We start from the raw sequence: 16,034 nt of genomic DNA, 5'->3' as shown, positions 1-16,034 counted from the left end.
CTCCATAATTATAGGAGAATGCATGCTCTTTTTATAAAACACAAAATTAAAGTTTATAAAATTGCAATTTTTCGCCAATGAAGGACACAGCTTTCTGTTAAATGTATGTCTACCTCCACAAAACCAACAGTTAGGGAGTTTTTCTCTGCTATCTTCATTGCTTTTTTTCATCTATCTTATCAATCTTTACTATAGGATCATTGTTTATTTCTGCTAAACCTTTTGCTGTTTCTTCATATGTTTGACATATCTCAATGCATTTTTTAAAATGCATTATTAAATCTTTAATAATATTTGTGAGTCATTAACATATTCAGTTTCAGTATATTTAAAATTTTCACAAATCTCTTGGTCCTGTGGATAATATAGGATAATGGCCTTTTTTCTGCTTTTATGTTTCTCTTCAGCACCTATTGCCAATAGAAACCTTTCAAGTTGTCTTGTACATTGACGGAAATGTTCACAAATATTGCCATCTACCACGTTTAGATGTGTTGGTGGTCTAACCCAGGGGTCGGCAACCCTTTGAGCCGGAAGAGCCACAAATTGCAATTTACAAAATTTCAAAGTTTCTAAAGAGCCACAATTTATTTTTTATTTTTTTTTGTTTTTTTTGCCAATAAAATAGTACACGATTAATTTTTTATAGAAAAAAAAACTATGGCATTATTAGATAAATATTTTTTTTTTCTGTAACAACTAAAGCAGTTAAACATTTACTCACAACACCAACTTGTACTTCATTAAACAATTGAGCAAACAAATTCAATGGGAGCGATGGCTTTGCGAGGTTTAGAAAGTTGGGATACATTTGGCTCATAACTTAATTTTAGTTTCACAGTCGACTCTAAATTTTCATTTGCTTACTTTACTTTTAATTATATTCATGTAACAGAACGCTTGCTCGCACGAATATGTCGATCCAAAAATAGTCAGCACTCCAAATTCCCAACTTATTCATCTCACTGTAGCAATCTGGAAGATTATTCCATGCTCAAAATCAACTCGAGGCATGCCTTTGAAAGCTGTCCACTTTTGTTGAGTTACGTTCATACATTTAAGAAGCTCCAAGTCTTCCAACTTGCTTTTCAAATCTGTAAATTTTTTTAATGGATCAATTGCATGTCTAGAAATCCAGTATCAATTTCATACGCATCAATGTGGATTTCGTTCCAATTTATGTTGAGAGGATTTAATAGGAATGCTAGAATATTTTTGTGTTTTTTTTATTGCTCTAATTTGTCAAGAAATTCACTTTTTATTTGTATAGCTGTGCTGAAGTAAATCGTGTAAAACGTTGCACTGATTTTATCGCAATATTGCTTTAGAAATTGAAAATGAAGTAACTGACCGCCCTGAATATCTTTGGAAAAAAGAATTAATTTTTCTTCAAAACCAACCAACTCTTCTACCAAAACTTAGGCTGGGTTTTCCTTTTCCTTGCAGTTTTAGATTCCCCTCATTTAATCTCTCTGTTATATTAACCATAGAGTAAAATGTGTGCAACTATTTGTCGTTCTCTAATTCAGGGTGATTAATGCCTTTTTTTAAATTAAGGAATGTATGTATTTCATTCAAACACAAAGCAAAACGTTTCAACCTTCGGAAAGCCATCACACTGTTATAAGACAGAAGTCTCCATTTCGTTTAAGATTTAAAATGACGATGGTAGAGTGCTTTTGGCAAGATGCTGTTAAAAGTCTTGATTACCAAATTCATGAAATCAATTATTTCTGCCGAATTAGTTTTGGGTATTATTCAGTGAAACGTAAAATTTTGCTTCGAAGTATCACGTTGTTGCCTTTTATTTTTTTCCTGTTATACTTCTGGCTCAATCAGTTGCGATTTAAACGATTTTACTTCAATCGATCTTACTGTCTTCAATGCATTTTTGCACGGCATTAGCTGTATCTTCCCCTCTAGTTTGTCCTAAGAGCGGTAGCAATCCAAGAAGTTCTTCTTTTAGACCTTGGGAAGACAAAATGGTCAACTTGTGCCATGTCTTTATCTTGCAAGACTCATCTATAGCAAGTGATAAGACAGAAGAAAGTTAAATATCTTCCACTTGCAAACATGTTACATTTGAAGACATTTTAGCTAATCTATCTTGTACTGTTTCAGGCGGATAGTGGCAAATCTTTGGCTTTTTTTTTTTTCAAGATTTCTGTTTTGTTTCTTAAATCACAAAACAGTTCTTGAGATGCACGTAGGAAGCAGTCTTTGACATACTCACCATTTCTAAATGGTTTCCCTTTTTGTACAATTTCTAGCGGTACCGCAAAGCTTGCCATATTAGCATTGCTTGTAGATTGCTTCTAATTTCGAGAAAATAAGTGCTTCTAACTCATTTACTTGAAACAACAAACTATACGTCACAGCCAAAGCGAGTGGTGATGACGCCGATTCGTCTTGCGTCGAAAGAAAAATTAAAACCTACACAGAAGCATCCGACGACGGCCGAGAGCTTCCGACGGACTGACAACAGTGACGACGCGTGTAACGGGAGAGAGGTCTAGTGAAAAGCGAGTACAAGTGGCTGAGAGATAGAATCGGTGCATAATCTCCGTTAAACGATTCAGAACTATTTTAAAAAAAATGTTTCGATAAAATAAATAATATTTACAAGGAACAAAAGAGACGCAGCTTCACACCCAAAGAGCCGCATGTGGCTCGCGAGCCGCAGGTTGCCGACCCCGGGTCTAACCCTAACTCCAGCTAGATCCATTTGTCTCTTGCATATTATATACCGCTGCCACCATGTTGATAATATTAAATGCTTAATACTGAAGTCGTTCGAAGAGTGTGTCTGCAAAGCATCCACACAATCCTGATGTAGCAGTCCCAGCTGCGATGGGCAGGCCACGTCTGCAGAATGGAAGACCACCGCATCCCTAAACAACTCTTGTATGGCCAACTAAGCGAAGGAAAGCACTCGCAAGGTGGTCAAAGACAGCGCTTCAGGGACACCCTCAAAGCTTCTCTGAAGGCGTTCAGCATAGACCCAGGCACCTGGGAGACAGAGGCACATGACAGAGCATATATGAAATAGCATGGCATATTTTAAATTAGAAGAAATAGAGTATTTTTTAATTTAATCTATTTTCCTACTTTAAAAATAAGTAGGCCTACATTTTCTATAGTTTTGAGTTCATTGAGGGTTAGGCCCTGGGTTGAGCCACTGCAATCATAAGATTCGTAAAAAAATGTGAGAAAAAAAGGGCGAACAAACACCCAGTATACTTTAGTTAATTTTCTCTTTTGTTCCACTGTGTCAAGGCATAGTTTATATTTCTCTTTTGTTCCACTGAGTCAAGGCATAATTTATATTTCTCTCTTTTGTTCCACTGTGTCAAGGCATAGTTTATATTTCTCTCTTTTGTTCCACTGTGTCAAGGCATAGTTTATATTTCTCTTTTGTTCCACTGTGTCAAGGCATAGTTTACATTTCTCTTTTGTTCCACTGTGTCAAGGCATAGTTTACATTTCTCTTTTGTTCCACTGTGTCAAGGCATAGTTTATATTTCTCTTTTGTTCCACTGTGTCAAGGCATAGTTTATATTTCTCTTTTGTTCCACTTTTGAAGCACTGATTGCAAGTCACTTCCCTTGCAGGGCATTGAGAGCGGGGATGCTTAACCCTGCCGCAAAAATAACACTTGCTAGCTAATGCATTTATTTCATGTGTGTGTGAATTGCTTGCACTTTGAGGATTCGTTACATTTGGCAAGGGTGAGGCCGAAGAATTGGTGAGAGTAGTTGCCGCGCAATTTGTTTCCGGCTGTGATGATTCATACTGTAATGAGTGCTGATAAGCATGTTTTAGTAAGAGAGCCTCCTCGAAGGCGTCCTTTAAACTCAAAACAGTCTTTTCAAGAAGACGTTTTCGAATGCTGTTGGACACTAGTCCATTGATAAACGAATCTCTAATCTTCTCGGTGTTGTTCAGCAGTCACCGCTTTGAAGTTGCAATCTTTGGATAGAACTCTTAATTTCTGCATGTAGGCGTCTATCGTTTGACCTTGCTTTTGTTTGCAAGTAGCTAACCTGTGCCTAGCAAACACCTCATTCTTTGGTTGAATGTAGATGCCATTTAGAGTCTGGATAGCTTCATCAAAAGTCTCTTTATCAAGTATCATTTGATATACAGCAGGAGAGATATAGTTTATCAGTAGTTTCTTAGTATCAAGATTGTCTACTGATACTACCGATATAAAATTTTTAAACGTTTCATACCAGTGCTGCCAATGCTCTGCTGCTTGAGGTGCTGTGGGCTCGATGTCAAACTTCTCTGGGCGAAATATCCTATCCATTTCGAAATCATTAGTTGTTTGAAGTTTGTAACTTCTTAAATTTAAGTTAAAAATATTGAAGCCTACATTTTTACACTCATTTCTAAACAATTAGAAGAGATGGACTGACACATAGTGTACCTTGTGTACATTTGCAAAAACAAACTCTCTTTGTAATCTTATCAGTTAGACTTTCAAAACTATTTTTTGTAAATAAGGATAGAATAAGGATATAAACAAAAATGTGCCATTTGACTTAAAATTATAGCATAATAATGTCAGTTTAATTTAAAAAGAGAACTGAAAAATGGAAAGATATATCAGGAAAAAAGCCACTTCCGGCCCAATTTGTGATTCTACTTTTTAATCAAAGAAACGAAACGGACTAGTCCAACAAAGCCCATTTGTAATTTTCTAAGTAGTAAGAAATACTTACTTAGTATTTATAGAAGAAATTTAAAAGAAATTTACAAATCTATAGAATAAAACTAATTTGCTTGTTGGTTACTGTTAATAGAACCTCAGAAAATGTTTGAGATACAATCAAGGACACATCAAGAAAATAGAAGTGCTATGTTTATAACATCTCAATATACATTAGACTAGAGTAACACCATTTGTAAAATCATTAAACCTACTGATAAAACTAGACTGTTTGTTTGTTTTACTTGTTTTGGATGTTCCTTCAGAGTTGAAGATAATTTACTTCCTAGTCCAAACCTCTAGCAGGACGACGGGTTATGGGAACGGGCAGGTTTTGAACACGGGATCATCGATAAATCCGAACGACAGTCCAGTGTTCAAACCGCATAACCAGGATTGCTGTTAACTTAATAACATTGATAAAGAGATATATTAAACATTACGGCATGACAACTACCGGACGAGCGATTTTAGATTTAAAAAAAAAGAATGGCAATGTTCAAGTAACTGGAAGTGTTCGGTGGGGTTTGCTTTTTTCCATTAAAAAAAAACAACAACTCCCGATCTGCCACAATGTGAGAAATGGCTTAGCTCCAGTTCCAGCCAAGTATCTGTCCAGCCGTATTTGGCACATGCTGGATATTACTGCAGGATAGTTGGAAGGATAATATTTATCAATCTATCAGCGCCGGTCCCAGAAAGGTTGTCAAAAAAATTAAAAACAGCAATTTTTCTTTCCCAATTTAAGAATTCAAGTTTCCAATACCGGTACTATATAAACCGTTGGTTTATTTGTATACATTCTAAATACACATTACCGGGTAGTACAATTGTTGTAAACAAAAAAAGCTCAGAGAACGTCAAAAGAACAGATGTGGATGGTGGAAATTGGTTATGTGGTAAAGTAGCGTAGCTAGGGGGAAATACTGCATTTTTCATTTATCTTACAGTCACGTTAGTATGGGTGTGGCGTAGGCCTATACTTCAGCCCCTTGAGACCATAGGCCTATAGTTCTATCTAATTCTTTTATAAGATTGACCAGGTAGTGGAACCTTTACGCTTAATATCAGCATTAACATGGCCTCGAGTAAGTTAGGTTCGTGTTGGCCATAGATATAAGTTTTGATGAGTGAATAGTTTTGAATCTATACTTTCTGACAGCCGATGCAGAAATGTAACTGTCCGAATTACCTGCACCGATGAGGGTATCAAGGGTAAGGTTGTTAACTATTTGTAAGTTTGTAAACTGTAGAAAGTTTTGATTTGCATACCTTCTTGTAGTGTCCCTTTTTACCGCATTTATTGCAGATTGCATCTTTAGCGGAACATTTGCTACTAGAGTGGATAGCACCTCCACAAAAGTAGCACTTGTCTTGAGCTGCAGCTATGGTAACGGGTGTCGAATCAATCGTTTCCTCTACAGCAGAGCAAAGCGGCTATTCTGACGTAGTGGATTGTTGTGCTTATGGTGTTTGAAAAGTAGTGGCTTGTTGCGAGTTGTATGTCACAGAATGTTTCTGTGCCATCTCCAGAGATCTAACAATCCTGCAATGACTTTGCGAGGTCCAGAGATGAGTACTTTAAAAGTCTCTGCATAATCTCTGGTGATGACATGCCACTAATGAATGCGTCTCTGATGGCCTCGTTCTGATTTTCGAGGGCAGAGACTGCTCTGAAATGGCAGTCTTTAGCCAGCAATCTCAATCTTGAATATACCTGTCAATACTCTGTCCTGTTTCCTGTATACAATTGGATAGGAGATAGCGAGCATAAACCTCACCATGTGAGATAAAGTTACATAGTAGATCGAACTTCTCACCAGCTAGTTTTAATGCGAATTTTTTGAATGCGTGAAGCCAGTGCTTCCAGATCGTTTGAGCGTCCGGATCATTAGGATCCACCACCAATCTTTCAGGTTTTAGAAAATGATCCATACTTAAAGTTTGAAGCATAATTAATCCATAAGATTCTTGTTCAATAAATGGTGACCTAATAAAACACTACAGGAAGACATGTCTTGATGCTAGGCTTTATTGAACAAGAATGACAAAACAGTTCACAATAACACAGTACACACACACACACACAAGCTGACCTGGACACCATGACAATAAATAACAGCCAATACTGTACAATTGGCAGCACGTAACACAAGACTGTACAAATATCTCTCCGATAACACCGTACCGCCGTATCAACTCTTGCACTGGCCTCTCCGTCTCGTTCCAGGCTTGCACTGGGTTCAACAGTTCAGGACTGACTTCACACACTAGGCTCGTTGTGTCGGACTCGATCACAGACCAAGATCAAGACGCCAGTCGTCTCAACTGTACTTGACAGTACTCCGCACTGAACCGTCGTAATGCTCCTTACAGAACCACACCGCTGAACTGTGCTGTAATCGACCGGACTGTAGTGAACCGGGCTCTGAACCTTGCTGTATTGAGCCCCTTTTCTCGACCGTCTTGACTGCGACACCTCCGCTCTTATATAGGGTCCCTGCTGGCCTTCTCGAACCGGACAGAACGCCGCTCGACGTTTCTAGGTGGTCAGATGACTACAACTCTCGTGACGCTCCTGAGCTCTGTTCACGACGGCGATCCTTCCCGAACTGTCCTGTTGACTGCACTAATATTAGAAGATATTACGTCATTGTTTGTTGTTTATGTTTTATGCGAAAGCAAAGAATCGGACGGAAATAAAAGTTAGTTATATATGTCTACCTTGATCAAAACAGTCTCGTTATTATCATTATTAATTAGTAACGTCTACAGTAATTTATTATTAATCTGTGACAACAGAACATGGTGTCAGATTTGGTTTCAGATCTTGTGTCAGATCTGGTGTTAGATTAGGTGTCAAATCTAGTGTCACATTGCTTTAAAGTGCTGGTAACAGGTAGATTTAGATCTAGTGGTTTCTAAATTGCTAAAAGTACATTTTATTTGTGGTGTCGTTAGTTAATGTTGTTAGATCTAGATCTAGACATAGAATCTAGAATCTGTACGAATAATGGAATTATTCGATCCTCCTAAACCGTTGTCACTAGACGGTAATCTATCTGAAAGATGGAAAAAATGGAGACAAAGTTTTGAACTGTTTATGGTCGCCACTGAAAAAAATACGAAGCCCGAGCCAGTGAAGAAAGCTTTATTGTTACACCTGATCGGTGAACCCGCTCGAGACATCTACAATACTTTTCAAGTATGTGAAGATGAGACTGTAGACAAACTCATTGAAAGGTTTCAGAATTATTTTTTGCCTAAGTCCAACACTGTGTATGACAGATTTAAATTCTTTTCAAGAAAGCAGAAAGACGGAGAAACGTTTGAACAGTATTATACTGAGTTAAAGAATTTGGCAAAAGAATGCAAGTTTGACAACCTTCGAGATGAACTCATCAGAGATCGATTGGTATGTGGCATACAGTCGGATCGAGTGAGAGAGAGACTTCTGAGAGATGTAGATTTAACTTAAGAGAAAGCAGCAAGCATAATTCGTGCTGACGAGCATACCCAGAACCAAATGATAGATATGAAAGGACTACATGTGGATGCTGCTAATAAATTAAATAAGACAGAAGATAGAAAGCCAGTCAAAACCTCACAGGGAAAAATGGCAAAAAATCATGTAACAAGTTTCATTAGAGATTGCAGATCTTGTGGTGGATCTCACAGAAAATACAATTGCCCAGCATTCGGACAGACATGCCGAAAATGTAAAAAAAGAAATCATTTCGCTGTAAAATGTCGGTCGAAACACTTCAAGGCTGTTGATTTACTGGAAGATGAAAGTCAGTCAAGCCAAGTAAATGAGTTGTGGTTTGAGGCAATTGGTACTGACAACAATGTCAAAGTTTGGATGGTTGATGTCAATATTATGGGAAAAATAGTCAAAATGAAGATTGACACAGGAGCACAAGCTAATGTGATATCAGTCAACGTGGAACAATTTAGAAACTGATAATCTATTGCTTTAAAACTAATTGAGGCAAAGAGAAATGTCGAAGTACACGATGTCAAGCAACAAAATGAAGTTCCACGAGTGTTGATAAAAAAATATAATCAAGTATTCGAAGGACTCGGTACATACAAAATGAAGTATCACATTAAACTGACGTCAGATGTAAAACCAGTTATTCAATGTGCGCGCAGAGTTGCACCATCACCTTATGAAGAATTAAAAAGAAAACTCACACAAATGCAACAAGATGGAGTGATCACAGAAGTTGATGAACCAACAGAATGAGGCAGGAGTGTGTGTCATGTAGCCAGCGCAACAACCGCCTTTACTTCCCCCAATATATCGGTTACCCATTTGAGTTGACTAGATTCAGGGGCAGCCGAAAAATCCTGAAGTTAAAAATTTCAGTTGAATTGAAACCAAAGACCTTCGTCCATCACGCTCCCTTGTCAGCAAAAAAGGTTTTAGTGTTTTAACCAATAGAAATGTTTGCTTTCTCTTAATCAGAATCAATTCGAACACATTCTTTGGTCTGTCAGTTGTAGCCAATGAGAATCTAAAATCTCCTTCCAAGTCTTCCAACATCAAGATGTTCATAATTAGTTCTAGACTGTGCAGGATCTTCGAAGACAAAGGGGAGATTATAAATAGTATGATTATTCTTCAACATCAGTACTCTTGTTTGTATTATCCAATGTTGTATCAAATGATTTTATAGAACGAAATATTTCAACTTCATCTTACTTCCATGAACAAAATGACACGAGTATGACAAAATGTCAGGGAGTTTCACTGGGATACGCTGATGACTTAACCAAAGTGATTAGAGGCCAAGTTATTTTTAGGCCATCTGCGACTTTCTTAGACATTTTGAGCAAATTTTGAATGCGCCCTGGTCTTTGTACAAATTCTCCAGTTTTTTCTTTCCAAAGTTATTAGCCGGCTGAGGATTGAACTGGTCTTTCCAGCACTCAAACCTTTTAGAGTGCAGAGAAAACCAGCGCCTGTGAGGCTTTGGAATGAATTTTTGTTTGAGACATCAGTATTTGTAGATATAAAATATTGCCTCCAGAATAAACTTTTACAAAGATGCCATCGCTGCTTTATTTAGTAGTCAACTTTTCAGTCTAAAATGTTTGAATTTAGTCTTGACAACTTAGTGTAGTAAGACAGAACAAGTGCAGCTAAGTGACACACAGAACAGACTAAGGAAGAAACTAGAAAGCACTGAGAAACTTTCTACTGTGACTTAGTTCAACAATTTTATTGTAGAGGTCATTAGATGACATTTGTTTATCAATGAATACATCTAAGTTCATGCAGTTAAGTTTCTTGGGTAATAGAACCTAGTTCAAAAGTTACAAATATTGCATTTCAATGTAAACATCATTGACAGACATTAATAAGGATATTTGCTTAAGAATTCAAAGTTTTAATGTACAGAGAAATGTTATTGATTTTAAATACAAATCCTTGATGTTTGTAATACAAATTAATTATCACACAGCTTGTTTTCTTGCAGTCATTACCAACAGAAGTATATTTCACTTTCTTTTCATTTCTAACTGAAGCACTGGAGACAGAGGACACAGAAAGTACTAGCTGTAGGAACATTGAAAATCAGCAAGGTCAAAGTTTGTCCAACATGTCTTATGATAAATATCACTGGATTGAAATGCAGAATCAATGTTTTAAAAATTAGTAGGCTGGAAAGGGAGATTAGATTTATCCTAAACTGAGAGCTACATGTAGATAAAAAAAAACATTGATTAGTGTACAGTGCAAAATCATATCATAACATTCAATGATTAAATAGCCTTCAATTATAGTTCACTTAATTTTAGCAACAGACCTAATTAATTAATATATTTCAAAACAAAAAACAAAAAAAAATTTAGTTGTCAGACCAACTGTACACTATTTCTACTTGTTAGCCCCACAAAGTTAAAAGAAGCAGAAATGTACACAAAAATAACACAGCACTGACATGGTAGAGGAAAAACAAACTCTGCAATGAACGTGATAAGCAATATTTACAAGCAGAACTAAGAATTGAACATGCTCAGAAGAGATTTCATAATCATCACATTCACTCTGCAACAGCAAAGTTGTATAAAATATCTTAGATAATTATTCTAGATTTGAAAGCTTCACACATCTTTTAATACACACATCCTCATATTGCTTGAAGAAAATAAATATAATGCTATATAATCTGAATATGTAAATCATATAAGTAGAAATATAATACAAATTATAAAATTATTTGGAAACAATTTAAATTATATCTTTTTTTTATAAATGTATTTGACATAAAAAATCAGGCAGTACTCTGACTAACAACAAAGTACAACACTAACCTTAGGTGTGCATCACACTATCTAGTATTCTCTTTTTAAACTTAGAACTAATACTGGTTCAAATGATGGGTACATCATAATGATGTTACAGAGATGAATCATAAAACTTATTAACACAAGTACTTGTCTAATAAATAATAGAGCTTTAACATTTGGACAAATAGATGGCAGTGGTACAATGGATGCCAGTAACATTTAGAAAATGTGATGTTTCTTAATATATCAGCAACACCAAATGACATGTTAGGTGGAAGCAACGGTTGGTGTGGCAGTCTTCTCAGCCTTAAACTGAATGCCAGCTTCTTCCTCATCATCATACAGGTGTGTATCATCTTCATCTTCCACATCACTAGCCTGGGGTGTTGAAGCCCGGGTTGATGATGGGGAAGGAGGTGCTGATGCTGGCTTGGACATCTTGAAGTCAGATTTGTCCTGGGATAAACAAAGAGAACACTTGTTGAATACATCCAGACAGAACAAAGAGAACACTTGTTGAATACATCCAGACAGAACAAAGAGAACACTTGTTGAACACATCCAGACAGAACAAAGAGAACCCTTGTTGAACACATCCAGACAGAACAAAGAGAACGCTTGTTGAACACATCCAGACAGAACAAAGAGAACACTTGTTGAAGACATCCAGACAGAACAAAGAGAACACTTGTTGAATACATCCAGACAGAACAAAGAGAACACTTGTTGAACACATCCAGACAGAACATAGAGAACACTTGTTGAACACATCCAGACAGAACATAGAGAACACTTGTTGAAGACATCCAGACAGAACAAAGAGAACACTTGTTGAACACATCCAGACATATAACAACATTTCACTTCTAACAGTTTCATTACTTCTGCAGCCATCTTCGTGTGTATGGAAAATGATATAAAGGGAAATAATTCATTTACATTACATCACATAACAATAATGACTAGCAAATTTATTTTTTCCCCAGGCTTTTTATTGTCTATTATTGCTGGAATATCCCTTAAATATTTTAACAATCCCCAAAAGAAACTTTTTACAATACCAAAAATGAAATACAAAGATTTAATAGAAAGCTTGTGGTTTTTCACAAATTGCAGCATTCAGGTTACAAATCAGTCAAAACAGTCTTAGTGAGCACCTAAGAAGTAAAAGGAGCCTGTGCATGAAATTTCATGTGAATACGTTTGATAGTTTAAGTAATCTTTAGATATGTACATAAACCAGTTAGTGTTTTGTTTTACACTTACAATACAGATTATAATGATATTGTATTCGTAAATTAGTTAGGGTTAGATTTCTGCGATACTGAAAAATATATTTAGAATTAGATGTGTTAGAACTTCAATTTTACTGTTGCATCATGTATTCTGTTCTAAGAAATACAACAGTATATATATATATATATATATATATACGATATACATATACCGGTACCTAATAATTGAGTACTGGCACCCATTATATATATATACAGTGCTTTTTTTTGTAAAAAAAAAAAAAAGGTGCCGGTACTCAGTGATTAGGTGCCGGTACTCAGTGGTTGATTGCCTAACTTTTAACTACTAAAAATTAATAATATACGTTAAAATATAAGAAAAGTAATAATTTTTTCAAAAAGGTGCCGGTACACCATACCAGTGCATACCGTCACAAAAAAAGCCCTGTACAAGTTTAGTAGCACTTTTCCATGACAAAATTTTAGGACATTTTAGGAGTTTTTTTTTAAGGATGATTATATATATATATATATATATATATATGTATGTATGTATGTGTGTGTGTGTGTGTCCCCCAACCGTTTGTGTGATACATTGTAAAACATACACAAAACTAAGCATTTATTTTATCAATTATTGTTACTTGATTTTGGAAATAATGTCTTGCCAACATCCCATCCAGAAAAGAAACAAGGTCATGGTATGCCCACAGAAAAAATAATGAAAGTTATCTTTTAATCAAGTAACAACTTGACTGTCATCCCAAAACCTCAAACAACCATTTTTTTTTTTCAAAGATCTATTAAAGAACATTACAAATGGTTGCTATTCCATTTTTTAAAATAAGAAACATTCTTAGCGAAGCCTTCATAATGTGTATTCTCTGTGGTGGAAATGTACATTCTTAGTTCCTATGTGTATTTTAAATTATAGATACTAGAGTCATGGTGAGCATTTGAGGTAATGTTTTATTCTTTTATTAACTGAACTTAAATACTCCTCATAAACAGAGCAACAGAGCCAGTACTGTTTAGTCCTATTTGTATGTTTAATAGGGTTTGTTGGACTAGTCCGTTTTGTTTCTTTGATTAAAAAGTATTGGGCTGGAAGTCGCTTTTTTCCCTAAATATCTTTGTATTTTTCAGTTCTCTTTTTAAATTAAACTGACATTATTATGCTATAATTTTAAGTGTACCTGATAGAGAAAAAATTCTGCACAAAAATATGGGTAGTTGGGATATAACCCGATAGAGGCATTAAAAAGAAAAGACCTGAAACTAGCGCGTGAAACTACACATTTACAGTACTTTATTTGATGAGTATTTTACCCAAGATCTGTGTTGTTTTTTTAGGACTAGCTTATTTCATGTACCCGGCATTTTCCGATACACAATTTCATACACAAAATAATTGTTGAAAAAAAATGTAGTGATTTTAAACTTTAAAAGATTACTTAAAATGGTGTTACTCTAATCAATTTTGAATATTATTTTGTTATGAATGTCACTGTTTATTTTGTGTCTGTGCTAGTTTCTTAATTTTTTCTTGAGTAAAGGGGTCGTTTTTCTCCTAATGGGTATACCTGATTTCTCCAAGCAGCCTTTGTAAAATATTGGTCCTAAATAATGCATCATGTCTCCATATGAATACACCTGTGTATTATGCCTTAGGCAACAAAGACGCATCATGGCACTGTGTACCGTGTGGGTTACCTCAGTTTACATCAGGACTGTTTGATTCCTTTGATGCGGACACTTCTAACCCATACAACATCCTAAACACCATCCCAAACCAAACTCACCAACCACTAGCCAGATCCACTCCTGTTAAACCTAAATCTACTAAAATTAATACAACAGCCACACTAAACAAACCTACTAAAGAAGTAATACCAAAATACCTTAAAACCTTAGTAATAAATTTTCAAAGCATTAGGAACAAAACAGCAGACTTAGAAATTTTATTAGAATGTGAGAAACCAGACATAATTGCAGGAACAGCAACTTGGCTACATCCTGAAATTTATAATGCAGAAATTTTCAATAGTAATTATGAAATTTTTAGAAAAGATAGGGCTGATAATCATGGAGGAGTTCTATTAGCAATAAAAAACACACTTATAGCAGAAGAAATTACCTTACCTAACTCAAAAAATATAGAATCAACTAATTAATACCACCTCAACATCCCTAATAATAGGCAGCATTTACAGACCACCAAATTCTAGTTTAGAATACATGCAGGAACTATGTAATCAGATTACTACACTTAAAGAGACAAATAAAAATGCAGTTTTTTGGATTATGGGTGATTTCAACATACCTGATATAAATTGGAAAACACTAACCATAGATAAACACCAAAACCTTAAGGACATAAATGAGCTTTTCATAGAAACTTTACATAACCTAAGTTTAGATCAAATCATTAAAAAGCCAACTAGATTAAACAACACATTAGATCTCTTCTTAACCAACAGACCTGGATTAGTAGTTGATTATGATATTATCCCTGGTCTATCAGACCATGAGATCATAAAAATACACAGTCAGATAAAAGCAGTAACCAATACAAAACCCAAAAGAAAAATCTTACTCTGGAATAAATGTAACCTAACACACTACACCAAGCTGCATTAAACTTTCAATAAACATTCTTATTAGAAAAAGACATTAACCAACCAGTCGATGACCTCTGAAATTTCATTAAAATCCATCTTAAAAGCATTATAGAAAATCATATACCAACTAAATACACATCAAACAAAATAAATAAATGCTGGTTTAATAATAGACTAAAGAAGCTTTGTAAACAGAAGGAAAACCTATATAGAAAATTTAAAGAAACTAAGGCAGAAAGAGTTTACAAAAAGTATATAAAAATTAAACACTTAACCCAAAAAGTAAGCAGACAGCTGCAGAGTGAATACATAAACAATTTAATATCTAAAGATAAAAACAAAAACCTATGGTCATACATTAAGTCTAAGAAAATGGAAACAACAGGCATAGCACCATTAAAAGATGAACATAACATAATACATAATGATAATGAAACTAAAGCAAACATCCTAAACAAATACTTTGCATCAGCATTCTCAACCCCAGGAGACAAAGACATATTACTTAATTTGAACCAAGTAGACAACATAGAAGATTTAGTAGTACAAGAAAATGGAATTCAAAAACTATTAGCCAACACCAAACCAAATAAAACGTCTGGACCTGATGGTATTCCAACTAGATTACTCAAAGAACTAAGCAATGAGCTAGCCCCAGTGTTCAAAATACTCTTTCAGGCATCGCTTAACCAGGGCAGAGTACCAAAGGACTGGAAAGAAGCTAATGTCACCCCCCTATTTAAAAAAGGAGAAAAATCTGACCCAGGAAACTGCAGACCAGTATCACTTACCAGCATCACATGTAAAATCCTAGAATACATAATATGTAGCAACATCATAAACCACTTAGACAAACATAATGTCCTCACCCCATACCAACATGGCTTTAGGAAATATAGATCATGTGAAACACAACTAATAGGACTAATTGATGATTTTTCAAAAGGTTTAGATAATAGTGAACAAATAGATGCTATCTTACTAGATTTTTCCAAGGCTTTTGACAAAGTTCACCACCATAGTTTGCTTAAAAAATTAAAATATTTCGGCATTAATGATCCACTGCATCAGTGGATTAAAGATTTTCTGATAGGGAGAGAACAAACTGTAATAATAAATGGCTCTAAATCAACACCGATAACAGTAAACTCAGGTGTACCTCAAGGA

At 35.3% G+C, this 16,034-nt stretch overlaps 1 protein-coding gene across 1 annotated transcript in view; it reads right to left on the bottom strand.

Annotated features, from left to right (window-relative positions):
• Window positions 1-9,920: 9,920 nt before the first annotated feature.
• The window catches only part of LOC106073618 (glycogen [starch] synthase-like), a 44,901-nt gene continuing 38,787 nt past the window's right edge, over window positions 9,921-16,034 (bottom strand). Inside the window, exon 15 of the mRNA XM_056043711.1 lies at window positions 9,921-11,467. Within this exon, the coding sequence (XP_055899686.1) occupies window positions 11,279-11,467 (189 nt within the window). The 3' untranslated portion in view covers window positions 9,921-11,278. The remainder of the gene's footprint in view (window positions 11,468-16,034) is intronic.

Source organism: Biomphalaria glabrata, chromosome 10, assembly GCF_947242115.1.
Source record: "Biomphalaria glabrata chromosome 10, xgBioGlab47.1, whole genome shotgun sequence".
NCBI lineage: Eukaryota > Metazoa > Mollusca > Gastropoda > Planorbidae > Biomphalaria > Biomphalaria glabrata.
The sequence above is the reverse complement of the archived record's forward strand: the minus strand, read 5'-3'. Positions and strand labels throughout refer to the sequence as shown.